The sequence below is a fragment of the Halichoerus grypus genome, chromosome 3 (assembly GCF_964656455.1).
Source record: "Halichoerus grypus chromosome 3, mHalGry1.hap1.1, whole genome shotgun sequence".
NCBI classification, from domain to species: domain Eukaryota; kingdom Metazoa; phylum Chordata; class Mammalia; order Carnivora; family Phocidae; genus Halichoerus; species Halichoerus grypus.
The window spans coordinates 180,404,815-180,426,965 of NC_135714.1; the positions used below are offsets into that span (position 1 = coordinate 180,404,815).

Below are 22,151 nucleotides of genomic sequence, written 5' to 3' on the forward strand. Positions count from 1 at the left end.
CACCCAGGTGCCCCTTGTATAATCCTTAAATGTATTAGCTTAAATCTGCTCATAATATACAAGTCCTATATGAATATATGTTTTAGTTGTTATGGAACCTTTCTGCTTTTGATTTGTTTGATCTTTTTCATTCATTCATTCATTCATTCAGCTATCTGTTAAGGACCTAATATGCACCGTGCCTTGTGCATTAACTATTCTTGAAGTTTTTAGAATTGATTTTTCTCTTTCTTTTTTTATTATTATGTTAGTCACCATACAGTACATCATAAGTTTTTGATGTTGTTCCATGATTCATTATTTGCTTATAACACCCAGTGCTCATTACAACACGTGCCCTCCTTAATACCCATCACCAGGCTAACCCATCCCTCCACCCCCCTCCCCTCTGAAACCCTCAGATTGTTTCCCAGAGTCCATAGTCTCTCATGGTTCATCTCCCCCTCTGACTTCCCCTCCCTTCAGTTTTCCCTTCCTTCCCCTAATGTCCTTCATGCTATTCCTTATGTTCCACATATGAGTGAAACCATATGATCATTGTCTTTCTCTGCTTGACTTATTTCACTTAGCATAATCCCCTCCAGTTCCATCCATGTCGATGCAAATGGTGGGTATTCATCTTTTCTGATGGCTGAGTAATATTCCATTGTATATATGAACCACATCTTCTTAATCATTCGTCTGTTGAAGGGCATCTCGGCTCCTTCCACAATTTGGCTGTTGTGGACTTTGCTGCTATGAACATTGGGGTGCATATGCCCCTTCTTTTCACTACATCTATATCTTTGGGGTAAATACCCAGTAGTGCAATTGCTGGGTCAGAGGGTAGGTATGATTAATTGAAGAGGTTTGGGGGTTTTTTTTGTAATTTAAGTCATTAAATAAGTTATTCTTCCCTTCCAACATGGGCTCAAACTCATAACCCCAAGATCAAGAGTCATGTGCTCTACCAACTGAGCCAGCCAGGCACTCTGGCTCAAGCTAGTGTATCTTAAGGGTATTCTTGTTAGAAGGAAACACTACTGGTGTCTATCAATGAGGCTGGATGAGAAAAAGACTGATTTTCTTCTATTTCTAGAGGTCCTTGTCCATTCCCTATTCTTATCCATGATCCATTGATTGGGAGGCTGTAAGATTATCTTTCATAAAGGGTGGAGTGGAGATTGAGGGCAAGATCTTTTGTGAACTTTCTGTAGAATCTTCTCCTTTGTGATCCTTCTGTAGAATTTTGGCAACTCTTAATGTAGATTATGATCTAAGTTTGAACTAAGCAGTTGATAGCTATCAGGAGGCCTGTGAATCATATTATGAAATGGTATGAAAAATCCATGTCTACATATATTTCTCTGTGTGTAGGCTCCATTACTCTCCTTCAGTGCCTAATATGAGTTCTACTTGAAAGGTTAAGAATCATTGTGTTGGGTGGGGGGAGAGGGAGGGCTGGAGAGAGAAAGGAGGGAAGAAAAGAAATCTGTTACTAGTATGACAATTTATGAGGTCTTAATCCGTTTATAGAATGATACTATGGAACAATAGCCGATGGGTGATTGTTCAGGCTATCGTAGGGATAGTTGTGCAGTAGTTGGTTTACAACTTTAATAAGTTTCTTCCAAAGGAGAGATTCTGATTTCAAGAATATCATTCTATTCACAGAAGTGTGTCAGCAAAATACTTTTAAAAATATAGTATTTGGCAAGAATTTTACTAAATGTTAATAAAAATTGTTTGTAAGTTATTAAGCTTTTCAGGAACACAGACTTTTGGTTACCCAATTATAGTTACATAAATTACACAGAAAAGGTCTTTAGAACCTACAAAATAAATATTCAAAAAATTACATAAAAGCTAAAACTGTTAATTCATTTTTTATTTTGGGTAACCTGGCAAATTGAGATTGGAATCTGTTGTGAATGTGACCAATAATATATATTCAATTCCATGTAAGAATTTTTAAACCGTTTTACTGCCATTGCCTTTTATGTGTTTATTGACCTTTTGCTTAATAACTTGGGGTTGATTTTAGGCCACCAACAAAATGGAAATGAAAGAGATTGCTAAACACAAGACACTATGGAAAATGAACTCAACCAGTGAACCTTTATTAGTCGCTGGTGTAGAAGTCAATCCTCTGAAAAAATTCACTATTCCCAAGATCAGGAGGACAGCTGAGAAAGGTAATATTTACTGTCTCCATGGAAGATGAGTTTATTTCATAACTATTACTGCATTTCTCTGATTCTTAGTTTATGTTCGTCTTCTGTTTTGACTATATAAAATTAGGTTAAGTCATGCCTTTAATTCCTTAAACACACATGTATCCACACAAAGGTACATAGAACAGATATGTCTCCTAAGTACACTTAAAAATTCTGGATATCATACATAAAACAAATATTAGAAGACTTTGAAAGGTTTAGAGAAAATGGACCAGCTAAGGACCCTGGGAATCAAGGAATGCTATTGCAGTAAGTTCTCTGGGTTTTTTTGTTTGTTTCCTCCATGTCTTAGATTGGATGCCAACAGTCCAGGAATGCCATCTGAAACAGACACAGAAAGCCCCAAGAAAAAGTCCCTTGCCAAGGACTGGGAAAGGCACATCCTAGAAAAATAGAAACCTGGTTGACAATAAATACCTTACTCCTACAAAAAATTAGGGGTGAAAATACAACCTGTACACCTTTGTTAGCAAAGGCTTAAGTGGAGGACTTAGACTTCCACTAAATGCCTTTTGCCTTCATGGCAGTAACAAGTTCCCCTCCCTGCCGTCCCCTGCCCCTGCAGTGTCCATGGTTTCCACCCCTGCCCTGTGATGAGCCACCCCTTCTCACTTGGAGTAGAGCCAATAAAGACCAAGTAAGGAGCCTGGACTTCTGTGACACCTGCCAATTACAAAGCACCCATCCCTCTCCCACTTTGTCAGTGGAGGCTGAGTCAGGAGCGCTGACCTCCACTCCTTCCTTGGGGTAACAAATCATCCCCCCACCGTGTCATTGGAGACCCTGTGGAGAGCCAGGACTTCAGTCCCACCTGGTAGTAAAGAATCAGTACCCCGCCCCCCCTTCCCCTATTGGCAGATTCCCCTGCTGGCTCAGTTTCAGTAGAAGCTTGCTAAAACCCAAGATTAAATATGATCCAGAGTCTCTTACTCTTAACATCCAAAATGACCAAGATATAATTTTTTGAAATCTTTCATTTACCACCAATCAGGAAAATCTCAGTTTAAATGAGAAAAGATAATCCACAAATGCCAACACTCTGATGAAATAGAAGTTGGAATTATCTGGCAAGACTTTTAAAGCAGCCATTATAATGATGTTTCAGTAAGCAATTATGAACACTCTTGAAACAAAAGAAAAATAGAAAATCTCAGCAAAGAAGTGGAAAATGTAATAACCAAGTAGAAATTTTGGAACTGAAAAATGCAATAATTTAAATAACTCAGTGGATGGGTTCCAGAGATGAATTGAGAAGACATTGGGAAGAGTCTGTGAATTTAAAGATAATAACAATAGAAATTACTCAGCCTGAACAACACAGAAAAAAAGTTGGCAGAGCTTCAGGGACATGTGGAACAATAATAAAAGATTAAACATCTTTGTCTTCAGTGTCCCCAAAGTAAAAGAGAAAGAGTATGGAAAAGTATTTGAAGAAATACTGGCGAAAAATTTCCCAAATTTGGCAAAGGGCATAAACCTATATAGTCAAGGGGCTGAATAAGCTTTAATAAATAAGATAAACCCAAAAAAAGTCCATGCTACAGCACATCATAATCAAACTTCTGAAAACTAAGGACAGAAAAATCTTGAAAGCAACTAGAGCAACCATATATCTATAGGGGGAAGAATTTTTTTAAGATTTATTTTTTTTAGAGAGCATGTGGAGGAAGGGGTAGAGGTAGAGGGAGAAAATCCTCAAGCAGACTTCTCGCTGAGTGCAGAGCCCGACACACGGCTCAATCCCAGGACCCCGCGATCATTACCTGAGCCGAAAACCAAAAGTCAGCCGCCCAACCAACTGAGCCACCCAGGCTCCTCTGGGGGAAAAAATGTTTTTAAAGTAAGCTCTACACCCAACAGAGGCTTGAGCTCATGACCCCAAGGTCAAGAGTCACATGCTGTACCAACTGAACCAGCCAGGTACCCCTATAGGGGAAAAATTTTTTTGAATGACAGAAGAGTTCTCATTAGAAACCATGGAGTCCAAAGGAATTGGCACATTTTTCAAGTGTAGAAAGAAAACTGTCGACCCAGAGTTCTGTCCCTAGCAGAAATATCCTTCAAGAATAGAAGTAAACATTGTCAGATGAAGTAAACTAAAAATTTTACATCAGCATATCCACCCTGAAAGGATGGCTAAACAAAGTTCCCTAAACAGAAAATGACAAAAGAAAGAAGCTGGGAACACTAGGAATGAAGAAAGAACAATAGGAAGAGTCAAAATATAGGGAAATTTAATGGGCCATCCTTTTCTTGAGTTTTCTTTTTCTTTTCTTTTTTTTTTAGATTTTAGTTATTTGGGGCGCCTGGGTGGCTCAGTCGTTCAGCATCTGCTGTTGGCTCGGGTCATGATCCCAGGGTCCTGGGATAGAGCCCTGAATTGGGCTCCCTGCTCAGTGGGAAGTCTGCTTCTCCCTCTCCCCCAGCTTGTGTCCCCTCTCTCACTGTCTCTCTCTCAAATAAATAAATAAAATCTTTAAAAAAAGATTTCACTTATTCCCTCTGCCCCTTCCTCCGCATGCTCTCTAAAAAAAAATAAATTTTAAAAAAAGAGAACCCAAGCAGGAGGAGTTGCAAAGGGAGAGGGAGAAGCAGGCTTCCCGCCAAGCAGAGAGCCCAATGTGGGGCTTGATCCCAGGACCCCCAGGATCATGACCCGAGCCAAAGGCAGATGCCTAACCAACTGAGCCACTAGGCACCCCCTCTTGAGTTTTCTAATTGTATTTGACAGTTGGAGAAAAATTACAACATTCTCTAATGTGATTCTCAGGGAATATAGAGGAAATAATTATAAAGTGAAATATTACCTTTGGAGGGAACTGGGTGAATGGGTATAGGCTCTCTCTGTGTTATATATTACAACTACATGTGAATCTACAGTTAACCTCAGAATTAAATGTTTTTATAAAAATAGATCAAAATGAATTTTTTAAATGTTCAAGTAACCCATAGGTAGTCAGGAAAATGAAATAGAGAATTGAACAATGAAGGGAAAAATAAACAGATAAATGGCAGGCGTAAGACCTAACATATCAGTTATATTAAGTGTAAATGTTCCAAATAGACCAATTAAAAAACAGAAGTTGAGGGGCACCTGGGTGGCTCAGTCGTTAAGCATCTGCCTTTGGCTCAGGTCATGATCCCAGGGTCCTGGGATCGAGGCCTGCATTGGGCTCGATGCTCAGCAGGAAGCCTGCTTCTCCCTCTCCCACTCCCCTGTTCCCTCTTCGCTGTGTCTCTCTCTGTCAAATAAATAAATAAGTAAATAATTTAAAAAAAAAACAGAAGTTGACACAATATATTAAAAAACATGACTCAAGTATATACTGTTGATAAGTTCACTTCAGATATAGTGATACACATTTTTTGAAAATAAACATAAGCAGAAAGATAGGCCATGCAAACAATCAAAATAAAGTGAGAGTAGCTTTATTAATATCCAATAAAGTAGACTTCTGCGGAAAGAAAATTACCAGGAACAAAGATACTACATAATGATGAAAAAGGTCAGTCTGCCAAGAAGACATAGCAACCCTTAATGTGTATTCAGTATGCATGAAGCAAAATTGTTAGAACTGAAAGAAGAAATGGACAAATCCAGAATTATAGTTGGAGACTTTAGCGCACCTCTCTCAACAATTGATAGAACTAAAACCAAAGACCCCAATAAAAAAGAGAATTACAGACCAATATTCCTGATGAACATGGATGCAAAAATTCTCCACAAGATACTAGCTAATTTAATCCAACAGTACATTAAAAGGATTATTCATCACGATCAAGTGGGATTTATTCCTGGGCTGTAGAGGTGGTTCAGTATCTGCAAATCAACTTGAAACACCAAATTAATAAAAGAAAGGATAAGAACCATATGGATCTTCTCAATAGATGCAGAAAAAGCATTTTACAAAATACAGAATCCTTTCTTGATAAAAATCTTCAAGAAAGTTGGGATAGAAGGAACATATCTCAACATCATAAAGGCCATATATGAAAAACCAACAGCTAGGGTGCCTGAGTGGCTCAGCCGTTAAGTGTCTGCCTTCAGCTCAGGTCATGATCCCAGGGTCCTGGGATCGAGTCCCACATCGGGCTCCCAGCTCGACAGGAAGCCTGCTTCTCCCTCTCCCTCTCCCCCTGCTTGTGTTCTTGCTCTCACTATCTCTCTCTCTGTCAAATAAATAAACAAAATCTTAAAAAACAAAACAAAACAAAACAACAGCTAATATCCTCAATGGAAAAAAAAAAATCAGAGCTTTTCCTCTAGGGTCAGGAACACAACAGGGATGTCCACTCTCACTGTTGTTCAACATAGTACTCCAAGTCCTAGCCTCAGCAGTCATCTCTTAAAAGCTTTTGCAGAGTAAAGGAAACAATAAAACTAAAAGGTAACCTTTGGAATGGGAGAAGATATTTACAAATGACATATCTGATAAAGGGTTAGTATCCAAAATCTATAATGAACTTATCAAACTCAACACCCCAAAAAAATAATCCAGTTAAGAAAGGGACAGAAGACATGAATAGACATTTTTCCAAAGAAGACATCTAGATGGCTAACAGACCCATGAAAAGATGCTCAGCCTCACTCATCATCAGGGAAATACAAATCAAAACCACAATGAGATACCACCTCATACCTGTCACAATGGCTAAAATGAATAATTTGGGAAACAACAGATGTTGGCAAGGATGTAGAGAAAGGGAAATCCTCTTACACTGTTGGTGGGAATGTAAACTGGTATAGCCACTCTGGAAAACAGTATGGAGGTTCCTCAGAAATTTAAAAATAGAACTACTCTATGACTCAGCACTTGCACTACTAGGTATTTATCCAAAGGATACAGAAAAGCTGATTCGAAGGGGCACATGCATTCCAATGTTTATAGCAGCATTATCAACAATAGCCAAATTATGGAAAGGAACCCAAATGTCCATTGACTGATGAATGGATAAAGAAGATCACACACACACACACACACACACACACACACACACACACACACACAGGAATATTACTCAGCAATCAAAAAGAATGAAATCCTGCCATTTGCAACAACATGGATGGAACTAGATGGAGTGTATTATGCAAAGCAAAATAAGTCAGAGAAAGTCAAATATTATACGATTTCACTTATATGTGGAATTTAAGAAACAAGACAGATGAACATAGCGGGGAGGGAAGGAAAAATAAGATAAACAGGGAAGCAAACCATAAGAGACTCTTAACTATAGAGATCAAACTGGGGGTTGAGGGATGGGTGAGCCAGTGGAGGAATGGGCTAAATGGGGGATGGGCATTACGGAGGGCATTTGTTGGGATGAGCACTGGGTATTTTAAGTAAGAGATGATCACCAAATTCTACTCCTGAAACCAATACTACAGTATATGTTAACTAACTTGAATTTCAATTAAAAAAAATTGATAGAACTATTAAGACAGAAAATCAGCAGTTAGGGTGCCTGAGTTCCTCAGTTGATTGAGCGTCCAACTCTTGATCTTAGCTCAGGTCTTTATCTCAGAGTCGTGAGTTCAAGCCCCATGAGTTTAAGCTCCATGTCAAGACAGAAAATCAGCAAAAATATGGAAGAACTTAATACTGTCAAGCAACAGAATCTAATTGACATTTGTACATGACTTCACCCAACAACAGCAGAATAGACATTCTTTTCAAGTGCTGATTTGACACCCATCAGGATAGACATCTGTTGGGCCACAAAACACATCTCAACATATTTAAAAGAATTGGAGTCATACAGAATGTGTTCTTGGGCCATGTATAAAGTAGAAATTAATATAAAGTAATATGTAAGTCTACAAACACATGGAAAATAACACATTTCTCAATACTCATGAGATTTCAAGGGAAATAAAAATATACATCAAATAAACATTAAAATGTAACATACCAAATTTGAGGGACACAGCTAAAGCATTGCTAACAAATTTATAGCACTAAAACCTTACATTAGAAAATACGAAGGATTTCAGGCGCCTGGGTGGCTCATCCGTTAAGCGTCTGCCTTCAGCTCAGGTCATGGTCCCAGGGTCCTGGGATGGAGCCCTGCATCGGGCTCCCTGCTCCTCAGGAAGTTTGCTTCTCCCTCTCCCACTCCCCCCTGCTTGTGTTTCCTCTCTCACTGTGTCTCTCTCTGTCAAATAAATAAATAAAATCTTAAAAAAAAAAAATAGAAGGATTTCATATCATCCAGTAATATCACTACTGGGTATTTACCCAAAGAATACAAAAACACTAATTCAAAAGATCTATGTTTATTGCACCTCTATGTTTATTGGAGTCTTATTCACAATGGCCAAATTATTGAAGCAGCCCAAGTGTCCATTGATAGATGAATGAATAAAGAAGATGTGGTATACACACAAATGTGCACACACAATGGAATATTAATCAGACATAAAAAAGAATGAAATCTTGCCATTTGCAACAGCATGGATGGATCTAGAAAGTATAATGCTAAGCAAAATAAGTCCAAGAAAGACAAATACCATCTGATTTCACTTATATGTTGAATTTAAGAAAATGAACAAAAAAAGAGACAAACCAAAACCAGACTCTTCACTATACAGAACAAGCTTATGATTACTAGAGGGAGGTGGGTAGGGGGATGGGTGAAATAGGTGAAGGGGATTAAGAGTACACTTATCATGATGAACACTAAGTAATGTATAGAATTGTTGAATCACTATATTGTACACCTGAAACTAATATAACACTATGTAAACTGTACTGGAATTAAATTTAAAAAATAGGAAGGATTTCATAACCATAATCTCAGCTTCCACCTTAAGAAAATAGAAAAAGAGTAACAAACCCAAAACAAGCAGAAGAAGGAAAATCAATGAAACAAAAAAGCTGGTTGATTGAAAAGATCAATAAATTGACAAACCTTTAACAAGACTGACAGAAGAATGAAATGCCGCAAATTACCACTATCAGGAATGAAATGGAATATCATTTCTGACCCATGGCATTGAAAGTTTAAAAAGGGAATACTATGAACAGATCTGCTTACATAAACTTGACAACTTTGATGAAATGGACCAGTTTGTCAAAAAGTACAAAGTAACAAAACACACAATACTAAATAGATTATTCAAATACCCTTTTTTATAATCATTACAGAAATTGAATTCATAATTGAAAACATGGTTGGAAAGAAATCTCTAGACCCAGATGGTTTTAGAGGAGAACTCTAAACATTTAGAAAGAGTTAATACAAATTCTACAGAACCTCTTCCAGAACGTAGAAAATAATTTTATGAGCCCACTATTACCCTGGTATTAAAACCAGACAAATATAATACAAAAAAAAAATACATACCAATATCCATCATAAACATTGATGCAGAAATCTTATATAAATGGAATTCAGCAGTACTGTATATAAAATGCATTTTACACTACTTCCGAAGAGTTTTTTTTCAGGAATGCAAGCCTGGTTTTATATTTGAAAGTTAATCTATATTTGAAGAATAAAGAACAATTACATGATCATATTAATTAATGCAAAATAAGCATTCAACTAAGTTCAGCATTCAACAAAATTCAACACTCAGGATAGAGACCCAGCAAACTAAGAACGGGAATTTCCTCAACTTCATAAAGAAAAAATACCTGTAGCTAACATCACTTAATGATGATCAACTGAAGCTTTCTCTATAAGATGGCAAGAACATTCTCTTTTACCATTCTTATCAACATAGTCCTGGAAATTGTAGCCAGTGCAAAAAAGAATGAATTTAACTTAAAAACAGAGATTGGAAAAGGAGATATAAAACTGTTTCTATTTGAAGATCACATGATGGTCAACATAGGAAATCCCAGGGAATCTACAAAAAAAGAAAAAAATTCTCTAATAAGTTCAGCAAGGTCACTGGGTGCAAGATCAAAATAGAAAAATCGTAGAAGCAACCTAAGTGTCCATGGATGGATGGATGGATGGATGAAGATGTTGTTGTATGTGTATGTATACACACACACACACAGACACACACAAGAATATTACTCAGCCATAAAAAAGAATAAAATCTTGCCATTTGTGACAACATGGATGGACATAGAGGGTATTATACTATGTAAAGTAAGTCAGAAAAACACAAATACCATATGATTTCACTTACATATGAATTCTGAAAAACAAAACAAGTGAACAAACCAACAAAAAGCAGAAATAGACTCCATAAATACAGAGAAGAAAGTAGGGGTTGCCAGAGGAGAGGGAGGTACAAACTTCCATTTATAAAATAAGTCATGGGGATGATAAGTACAGCCTGGGGATAATCAGTAATATATAGTAATTTGTACAGTGACGGATGATAACTACACTTACTGTGGTGAACATTTTGTAATGAATATAATTATTGAATGTTGTATACCTGAAACTAATATAACATTGTATGTCAACTATGTTTCAATTTAAAAAAGAGAAAAAATAGAAAAATCAATTGAATTTCTATATATTAGCAAAGAATACATGAAAATCAAAATATTAAACAATGGCATTTATAATAGCTCAAAACTTGAAATACGTATGTATGAATCTAACAAAACATGTACAGTGTTTTTATGCTTTAAAGCGCAAATGCTAGGGCACCTAGGTAGCTCAGTTGGTTAAACATCAGACTCTTGAGGGGCACCTGGGTGGCTCAGTCGGTTAATCGTCCACCTTCAGCTCAGGTCGTGATCCCAGGGTCCTGAGATGGAACCCCACATCTGGCTCCCTGCTCAGCAGAGAAATACTTCACCCTCTCCCTCTGCCCCTCTCCCCCCCACAACCCCCCACACTTGTGCTGTCTCTCAAGCGTGCACTCTCTCTAAAAAATAAAATCTTTTTTTTTTAGAAAAAGCATTGGACTCTAGATTTCTGCTCGGGTCATGACCTCAGGGTCCTGAGATCAAGTGCCTGCTTAAGATTCTCTCTCTCCCTTTCCCTCTGCTCCTCCCTCACCCTGCTTGCATGAGCACTCTCTCTCTCAATAAATAAATAAACTGCAAATGCTGATGAAAGAAATCAAGGAGAATCTGTTATTTAGGGAGGTATACTTATAGTTTAGAAGATTCAACATAATAAAGATAGCAGGTTTCCACAAATTTATCTTTAGATTTATTGTAATTTAACGTATTGTAATATTGAAAAAGTCTTTTTCTAAATAAACTTATTCTCAAATTTACATGAAAAGGCAAAGAAACTGGAATAGCTTTAAACAATTTTGAAATAGAAAAAGAAACTGTAATTACTCTGCTCAATACTAAGGCTTACTTTGTAGCCACGGTAATCAAGATAGTGTAGCATTGGCAGAGGGGGATAGATTAGTGGAACAGAATAGAGATTCCAGAAATAGACTGACATTAATATGCTCATTTGATTTTCTTTCAGTTAATTTTTATGAAGGTATATTCAGTCGAGGAAAGGTAGTCTTTTCATCAGATGTTGCTGGAGCAATTGGGGCAACATCCATAAGCAAGAAAAGGAACTTCCCCCTACACACAAAAAATAATTCAAAATAAATCATGGGTGGGCCCCTGGCTGGCTCAGTTGGTAAAGCATGCAACTGTTGATCTTGGGGTTGTGAGTTCAAGTCCCATGTTGGGTGTAAAGATTACTAAAATAAACTTTTAAAAAGAATTTGATAAATTGGCTTCATCACAATTAAAAACTTACTTTCTGAAAGACTGTTAGGTAAATGAAAAGAAAACTTAGAGTGGAAGAAAATGGGGGTTTGCGGTTTTTTGGGGGTATAGTTTACGCACAATGTTACATTATTTTCAGGTGTACAACATAGTGATTCAGCAATTCTGTACATTATGCTGTGCTCACCACTAGCGTAGCTCCCATCTGTTACCATACAACACTATTAAAATACCATTACAATACAATATTCCCTACTCTGTACCTTTTCTCCCCCTGACTTATTCATTCCATAACTAGAAGCCTGTATCTCCCATTCCCCTTTACCCATTTTGCCCATTCTCCCACCCCACTTCCCTCAGGCAACCATCAGTTTTTCTATGTATAGGTCTGATTCTGCTTTTTGTTTATTCATTTGTTTTGTTTTTCATTTTCCACATATAGGTGGAATCATATGGTATTTGTCTTTCTCTCTCTGACTTATTTAGCATAATACCCTCTAGGTCCATCCATGTTGTTGCAAATGGCAATATCTCATCTTTTTAATGGTTGAGTAATACTCCATTGTGTGTGTATATGTATATGCATGTGTGTATATGTGTGTGTTTGTATCACATCTTCTTTATACATTCATCTATGTTGGACACTTGGGCTGCTTCCACATCTTGGCTACTATAAATAACGCTGCAGTAAACATAAGGATGCATGTATCTTTTCACATTTGTGTTTTTATTTTCTTTGGGTAAAAACCCAGTAGTGGAATTATTGAATCACATGGTATTTCCCATTTTTAATTTTTTGAAGAACTTCCATTTCCACCAATAGTGCACAAGGGTACTTTTTTCTCTACATCCTCACCAACACTTGTAAATCATGTATATGAAATGAACTCATATCCAGAACATACAAAGTGCTTTCAAAACTCATTAGTAAGCAAAAAAAAGGGAAGTGAGAAAATCCAATTAGTAAGGAAAAAGAGATGAACAGATGCTTCACCAAAGAGGATGTACGGATGGCAAATGAGCACAAAAAAAGATGTTCAACATCATAGCCATTAAGGAAATGGAAACCACAATGAGATATCACTACCCATTTGTTAAAACAGCTAAAATTAAAAGAATAACAATGCCAAATGTTAGCAGTGATATAGAGAAACCAGATCAGTCATACAACCAGTGGAAACCAGAAAGCTGAGTCACTCTTTGAAAAACAGTTTAATAGTTTCTTTAAAAACTAAACATGCAACTACCGTATAACTCAACAACTGCACTTTGGGGCATTTATCCCAGAGAAATGAAAATGTACATCACCCAAAAACCTATACACAAATGTTCATAGCAGCTTTATTTGTAATAGCCAAAAATTGGCAACCACCTTGGTTTATAACTAGTGAATGGTTAAACTATGGTACATCCATACCATAGAGTACTTACTTATCAATAAAAAGAAACCATTTATTGAAATAACAACTTAGTTGGATCTCAAAGGGATTATCCTGAATGAAAAAAGCTAATGTCCACAGATCACAACTACAAAGTTCTACTTAAAAACATTCTTTTTTTTTTTTTTAAGATTTTATTTATTTATTTGAGAGAGAGAGAATGAGAGACAGAGAGCACGAGAGGGAAGAGGGTCAGAGGGAGAAGCCAACCCCCCGCCGAGCAGGGAGCCCGATGCGGGACTCGATCCTGGGACTCCAGGATCATGACCTGAGCTGAAGGCAGTCGCTTAACCAACTGAGCCACCTAGGCGCCCCTTTACAAAACATTCTTGAAATGACAAAAGTATAGAGATGGAGAATAGATTAGTAGTTTTCAAGACTTAGAGGCAGAGAAGGGGAATACAGTTGTCAGTACTATTCTATTTTTAAAACAGCTTAAGGGAGATCTTTGTGGGATGGAACACTTGTGTATCTTGATTATAGTGGTTGCCATGAATCTATACATATGACAAAATTGCGCAGAACTATACACACGCAAGTGCATGTAAAACTGGTAAAATCATAACATCTGTGGATTTTACCAATGTCATTTTTGTGGTTTTGATATTATAGTTATGTATGTCATTCTGTAGATGTACAAAGATATAATTTTAAAGTCAAATAACTTTATTTATTCCCTTTTCTTTATCTTTAGTTTACTTGTCACCTTGTTGCACCAATACTAGAGAGTATAGTTTCATACATGATACTCTTAACCAGTGCCAGCTTGATGTAGGCTGTGATCTACAATCATCATGGCAGTTTGGGGATACAAAATTGGTTCACAATGAGGATCTGGAGAAAAATTTTACTTCTAAGAGGTAAGTTACTATGACCTAAAGGTTGAGATTTTGGGTTTTTTTCTTTTTACTATTGAAGTCATAAGAATTTGTAATTTCTACCATTTGAGATTTGGTAAGTATTACTAAGAAAATAAGTACAGAGATTGTTTGTGTATTATTTTGTTGGCTTCTCATAGCCTTGTGTAATAGTGAAGAGCTAAGTGTAAGATTTTGATTAATAAGTTTTACAGGTTTATGTAGCCAGATTTCAGACACTTGTAATTTTTTAATCTTGATAAATTTTTTCAGAAGCATACATGAGCACGTTTATTAAGCACCCATTTTACAGATCCCTCATGCCTCCTGCATATATAAAACAGCAGTTAAATTATCCAGAAAATAACTTTTTTTCCTTGATTCAGTTGTTCAGAGACTTAGTTGATGTTTTAATTTGGCAAAATTGTATCTGGCTATTTCCAGCTATTCTACTAGAGCCACTATTTTTTTTCTCTTATTTTTATTTTTTTTAAAGATTTTATTTATTTATTTGACAGAGACAGCGAGAGAGGGAACGCAAGCAAGAGGAGTGGGAGTGGGAGAGGGAGGAGCAGGCTTCCCACAGAGCAGGGAGCCCGATGCAGGGCTTGATCCCAGGATGCTGGGATCATGACCTGAGCCGAAAGCAGACGCTTAACAACTGAGCCACCCAGGCACCCCCTATTTTTTTTCTCTTAAATTTTTTTTTATTTGAGTATAGTTAACGTAAAGTGTTAAATTAGTTTCATTTTAATTTTTTTAAAGTACTACTTGTACTTTTTGGGAAGGCGTAATCCAGTATTTTGTTTTCGTAAGAAAGAAGAAAAGCATATGCAAAGTTCTCATTGTAAACATTTTGTATTTATAGATCTAGATCTTAGGTGAACACAGTTTACCTTTTTCATTTTCTGATTTTTCCTCCTTCACTAATTGACATTTAACTTAAAACCTAACTGTAGCTTGATCAAGGACCCACACTTAGAACTCATTTTGGAATGTTTTTGGTTTCTTTTTTTGCTTTAGAATTAATTCCTCTTGACTTAAACATACTTACCCCCTGATGTCACTTTGAGAGAATTGGTGGGAATGACAGATTTAGTTGATAGCATATTCTGTCATCTAGAAAACAACAGTTTTGAGCAAAAGTGCAATGGACTGGTTATATCCCGCCACTTCCAGATTGAAATAAGAGTTTGATCAAAAATTAATTCCTGGTATTGTTCTTTGATTTTAGTTCTTTTAGGCATTTTAAAATTTTGTCCTTTTTTGTAATGTTCCCCTGCCCAACACTTAATTTACAACCTAATTTTAGAGAAATTAGAACAACTACCCAACAATACATGACATGTTATAACATTGCAAATAACCAACAGGTGTAGGATTTATTGATTTCTTAGTTATTTGCCCAGTTAGACAAACTCATTTGTTTCCCATAGTACTTTATACTCATTTTATAGGTCTTACTACCATATATTGGTTTTGTCTGATTCTCCTGCATTGTGAGTTTTATCTTTTTTGTTTTTATGTCCATAGTATGAAGCTGGCAACACAGTGGGCACTTAATTGTTAAATTTTTATTTCATTTTTTAAAAACCAGTGATGCTATAAAGTGCCTTTAATTAGCCTTAAGACCAAGTGGAAAAGAAAATAAAAAGAAAAATTTAAAAAAATGGTTAGGGGCACCTGGGTGGCTCAGTCATTAAGCGTCTGCCTTCGGCTCAGGTCATGATCCCAGCATCCTGGGATCGAGCCCCGCATTGGGCTCCCTACTCAGCAGAAAGCATGCTTCTCCCTCTCCCTCTGCCCCTGCTTGTGTTCCCTCTCTCACTGTGTCTCTGTCAAATAAATAAATAAAATCTTAAAAAAAAAAATGGTTAGAAGAAAATAATAGAATGAAAAGAAAATATATTAGTAACATTGACTGCCTCTGGCTTTTCTTTCTGTCTTCTGCCTTCTTTTTTCAAGATTTTATTTATTTTTAAGAGAGAGTAGGGGGAGGGGCAGAGGGAGAGGAAGAGAATCTCAAGCAGACTCCCCACTGAGCACAGAGCCTGATGTGGGACTCTATCTCACAACCCTGAGATCATGACCTGAGCTGAAACCAAGAGTTGGACGCTCAACTGACTAAGCCACCCAGGTGCCCCATGGCTTTTCTTTCTATCACTCCCTTTAGAGGAGTTATTGTATTTATGAGCTCAGCAAAAACAAGTATTTCCAAAAGGATACCAATTTCTACTTCTTATCTACATTCCATCTACCACTTCTTTTTTTTTTTTTTTTTTTTTTTTTTTAAAGATTTTATTTATTTATTTGACAGAGAGAGACACAGAGAGAGAGGGAACACAAGCAGGGGGAGTGGGAGAGGGAGAAGCAGGCCTCCCGCGGAGCAGGAGGCCCGATGCGGGGCTCGATCCCAGGACCCTGGGATCATGACCTGAGCCGAAGGCAGACGCTTAACGACTGAGCCACCCAGGCACCCCCATCTACCACTTCTTAAGTCTGAAATCAGCAAAAGCATTAAAAATCTAAACATCAGGGCGCCTGGGTGGCTCAGTTGTTAAGCGTCTGCCTTCGGCTTAGGTCATGATCCCAGGGTGCTGGGATCGAGCCCTGCATCAGGCTCCCTGCTCAGCAGGAAGCCTGCTTCTCCCTCTCCCACTCCCCCTGTTTGTGTTCCCTGTCTTGCTGTTACCTCTGTGTTAAATAAATAAATAAAATCTTTTAAAAAAAAATCTAAACATCTGTGTATTCAATCATTCATTAAATATTTGAGTACCTACTATGTCAGACACTGTATTTGATAACCCTCAAAGAACAATGAATGTTTTTTCCTGTCTTAAAGAGTTCACATTCTAGTTTAGAAGTAAATATAAAATATGTTAAAATAAAGATATAGGTACACATATGAGGGACTGATTGTTCTTAAGAGTTTTGAGAGATGCTTTGAAGAGTTAAACTTGAGCTGGTCTTAATGGGTAAAAGAGAAACTGAAACTGAATTATTCTTAAGTCCATTGCCTTATTTTTATCAGTTTGACCCTTTTTGTTTTAAAATTACTTTTAAAAATTTCAAATTTGGGGCACCTGGGTGGCTCAGTTGTTAAGTGTCTGCCTTCGGCTCAGGTCATGATCCCAGCGTCCTGGGATCAAGCCCCGCATCGGGTTCCCTACTCGGCGGGAAGCCTGCTTCTCCTTTTCCCACTCCCCTTATTTGTGTTCTCTCTCTCTTTGTCTCTGTCTGTCAAATAAATAAGTAAAATCTTTAAAAAAAATAAAATAAAAATAAAAATTTCAAATTTATATGAAAGGATATCATTTTAAAGATTGTCAGTACCCGGCTAAATGTTGTAGTTGAATTAGTACTTGAGATCTTAGTTTATGTTTCACTCCAGATATAGTCTGAGCCATCTGTGGTTAATTTCATTTACTTTATCAATGATTGGTTCCAAGGGTGGGCAGAAATAAATCAGTTTGGGTCAGTAACACACTCAAGATGGATTGGCTTGGTGGTCTCTGGGAAAGAGAAGCCATTTGGATGTGAACCAAGAAAGCATGTTTAAGTTACTGATAGCACCTTTGTGAAGTAATAAGACTAGTGTTAGGATGACCCTAAAGCTGAGGACAGAAGGACAAAGAAATGGAAAAAACCTGGATCCTTGATGACATCTGGAGCCATGGCATCTATCAACCCTGATAAATGCTGCCTGATTTCTGAATTTCTTGTTATAAGAAGTCAACTTATTTTTAAGCCAAATTGAGCAAGTTTTTATACTTGAAGTCAACCATATTCCAGCTGATAGTGAATTTCATACTGCAAAGGGGTACTGGCAAATAAGAGATTCTACACTATGGATTTAACTTGGAGATTGGGCAGTAAGGGTGCCAACTTGAGAAGTTGGTGATAATCCTTTATACCTTGGGCACAACCATTTGTTTCATGAGGTTTTGGTTTTGGGGGAAATTATACAGAATATTCAGGATGTTAAACTGCCTTGGCCATGTCTTAGATGCAAAAGGCCTTTAAAATTCAGACTTCGTAAGAAAGATTCTTTATTCTTATGATCTGGTATCACAGATCAGCTTCATAAGATTAGCTTGAGGTAAAGAATTCATCTTTTCAAAAGTTAGTTTGAATTTGGGTTTAAGAAGATTTAACAGGAAATAAGTATGCTGCAAAGCACAAGTCTGTTGCCTTTAACTTTCCCAATACCTCCTTTTAAGTATTTTCTACCAGGTAAATGGAAAGTACTCAGGTTTATACAATAAAGATATATTTTAAATGCAATTTGGGGGAAGAAATGGATAGTTTCGAATTAGAATGCAGTAGCTAAAGGCCATTTCAGATTCAGAGCCTTGGAGGATGCAAAGGTTTCAGAGGTTTGTTGCTAGGAGACTGAAAGTCCTAATTGCAACCATTGTCTAAACATGATCCTGCTATGGTTACTAGCCTTCGGAATTTTGAGGATAGAGAACCCTAGCTTCTTCTTTTCAAAAGGATGTACTGTTGCTCAGGGCCAGCTAACACCATTATTGTGTCATTCTTCACTTTTCTGAATTTAATTGTAGTTATCCTGTTTTTTTCCCTTTACCAGTGTATTTTTGGGTGTAGATAACTTAATCTTGTAGCTATATATTGCCTAAATGGATGTTAACTATATAGATCTATATCCAGACCTGTTAGAAATGAAGGCGTATTACTCCCAACATGGATCTGAAGTTAGATGCAGTAACTGGATGACACTTTGGGTGGTTCCCTTTTTGCAAGGTGGATTGAAAGTGTTTTGTGTGAGCATGAGTGCTTTTTAAAGTATATATGTTGGAAGAAGGATATATAGGGTAATCAAGTTAGTAGACTATAGTCTAACAATTCTAAATCATCTTACATAATTTAAACTATTCTTTGTCCTATGTTTCACAAAAAGCTCTCTTTTTTTTTTTAAAAAAGATTTTATTTATTTATCAGAGAGAGAGAGAGACAGAGGCAGGCAGAGGGAGAAGCAGGCTCCTTGCTGAGCAAGGAGCCCGATGTGGGACTCGATCCCAGGACCCTGGGATCATGACCTGAGCTGAAGGCAGAGGCTTAACCGACTGAGCCACCCAGGCGTCCCAAGTCCTGTTCTCTTTTATTGGTTTACTGATGTATGAGCCTAGTCTGTATGGCTCATTAGAACACAGCATGAGATTTTCCTGGAAATCCTGAGATGAAGTCAAGTGTCTCTATTAAGGACTGCAAGCAAGGAAGCTTACAGATCTAGCAGCTGCTTGGCAGCCTTCTTAAGACTTAGAGGAGCCAGACAAAGATAAAAGCTGTGGAAAGCAGTGTGGAGAATCAAGGCAAAGAAACTTAAATTCTTAATACTGTTGGGGAACTGAATAAATTCCGGATCTGCCTGCAGTAGGCAGCATAGTGCACCCCCAAAAGATGCCCACATCCTGATTCTTAGAATCTGTGAACATGTTACTTTACATAACAAAAAGGACTCTTCAGATCTGGTTGACATCACAAACCTGCAGATGGTGATTATCTTGGGTTACCTGAGTGGGCCCAATATGAGTGAGTGGACTCACGATATGAGCTCTTAGAAATGTAAGAGGGTCAGAGAGAGGAGAGAGAAGAAAAATTTCAGAGGGATTCAGCTTGCTTTTCCTGGCTTTATTTTTTATTTATTTTTTTAAAATTTTATTTATTTATTTGACAGAGACACAGTGAGAGAGGGAACACAAGCAGGGGGAGTGGGAGAGGGAGAAGCAGGCTTCCCGCAGAGCAGGGAGCCCAAGGTAGGGCTCAATCCCAGGATGCTGGGATCATGACCTGAGCCGAAGGCAGACGCTTAATGACTGAGCCACCCAGGTGCCCCCTGTTTTTCCTGGCTTTAAAGATGGAGGAAAGGTGTTATGACTCAAGGAATTCGGGTAACTTCTAAAACCTGGGAGCAGCCTACAGCTAACAGCTAAAAAGGAAATGGTATGTTAGTCCTCCCTCTGCAAGTAATTAAATTTTGCTAACAAGTGAAGAGATCTTCCCCCAGACCCTGACACAGGAACACAATCAAAATGACATCTTTATTTTAACCCGATGAGACCTATATTGGACTTACGTCCTGCTGAACTGTAAGATAATAAACTTGATTTGTTGGGGCACCTGGGTAGCTCAGTTGGTTAAGCGGCTGAGTTCTTAGTTTCAGCTCAGGTCATGATCTCGGAGTCCTGGGATCGAGCCCCTTGTCAGGCTCCCCTAAGCCACAAGTGTGCTCAGGGATTCTCCCTCTCCCTCTCTCTCCGCCCCTCCCCTAGCTCGCACTCTCTAAAATAAATAAATGGATCTTTGAAAAAAAAAAAAACAAACTTCATTTGTTTCAATCCACTAAATCTGTGGGAATTTGTTACAGCAGCAATAGAAAACTAATATTATACCGCCTTATCTCCAGAATTCTTGTGTGAGAAAATTTTTTTCCCTCCAGCTTTATTGAAATATGATTAACATATAACACTGTGTAAGTTTAAGGTGTATAATGTGATGATCCACATATATATTATGAAATGTTTACTACGATAACGTTAGTTAACTCATCTTTTACTTCACATAGTTAACAATTTTGTTGTTATGGTGAGAACATTAAAGCTCTATTCTATTTTTTTTTAAGCTAACTTTTTTTTAAAGATTTTATTGAGAGCTCAAGCACAAGCAGGGGGAGCAGCAGGCAGAGGAGAAGCAGGCTCCCCGCCAAGCAAGGAGCCTGATGGGGGACTTGACCCTGGGATCATGACCTGAGCCGAAGGCAGACACTTAACCGAATGAGCCACCCAGGTGTCCCAAAGCTCTATTCTTATAGTAACTTCCCAAGTATATGATACGGTATTATTAACTGCAGTTACCATGCTGTCCCATAGATCCTCTGAACTTATTCATCTTATAACTGAAAGTTTGTACCCTTGACCAGCATCTCCCCATTTCACCCACTCTCTAGGCCTGGCAACCACCATTCTACTCTGTTTCTATGAATTTGATGTTTTTAGATTCCACGTGTAAGTGAGATTATATGGTATTTTTCTCTCTCTGACTTCGTACCGTAATACCCTCAAGGTTCATTCATTTTGTTGCAGACTGAAGGATTTCCTTCATTTTTATTGCTGAATAATATTCCATTGTATGTGTGTACCACATTTTCTTTAATCAGTTCATGTGTTGATGGATACTTAAGTTGTTTCCATGTCTTAGCTATTGCAAGTAATGCTGCAGTGAACATGGTTGGTGTAGATATCTCTCTGAGATAGCAGTTTCATCTACTTCAGATACATACCCAGAAGTGGGATTACTTGATCATATAGTAGTTCTATTTTTAATGTTTTCAGGAATCTCCATACTATTTTCCATAGTGGTGCACCAATTTATATTCCAGTTAACAGTGCACCAGGGTTCCCTTTTCCCTATATCCTCACGAGCACTCTTTACCTTGTCTTTTTGAGAATAGCCGTTCTGACAGGTATGAGATGATCTCTCATTATGGTTTTGATACACATTTCCCTGATGACTAGTGATGTAGAGCACCTTGTCATATACTTGTTGGCCATTTGTGCATTTTCTTTGGAAAAATGTCCATTAAAGTTCTCTGCCATTTTTAAATCAGACTGTGTTTTTGCTTTTGAGTTGTATGCTCCTTATGTATTTTGGATATTAACCCCTTATCAGACATATGGTTTGTAAATATTTTCTCCCACTCCATAGGTTGACTTTTCCTTTTGTTGATTCTTTTTGCTGTGCAGAAATATTTTAGTTTGATATAGTCCCACTTGCTATTTTTGCTTTTGTTGCCTTTGCTTTTAGAGTCAGATCCAAAAAGTCATTGCCAAGACCAATGTACAGGAGCCTATTGCCTATGTTTCCTTCTAGGAGATCATTGTTTCAGGTCTTACATTCAAGTCTTTTATCCATTTTGAGTTAATTTTTATGTATAGTGTAAAAAGTGATCTAGTTTCACTCTTTTGC

General features: G+C 37.5%; 1 protein-coding gene across 1 annotated transcript in view; it reads left to right on the forward strand.

Moving 5' to 3' along the window:
* The first annotated feature begins 2,035 nt into the window (after positions 1-2,035).
* TEX15 (testis expressed 15, meiosis and synapsis associated) overlaps positions 2,036-22,151 on the forward strand; it is a 54,289-nt gene continuing 34,173 nt past the window's right edge. Inside the window, exons 1-2 of the mRNA XM_078068258.1 lie at positions 2,036-2,174; positions 14,003-14,168. Of these exons, the coding sequence (XP_077924384.1) occupies positions 2,036-2,174; positions 14,003-14,168 (305 nt within the window). The remainder of the gene's footprint in view (positions 2,175-14,002; positions 14,169-22,151) is intronic.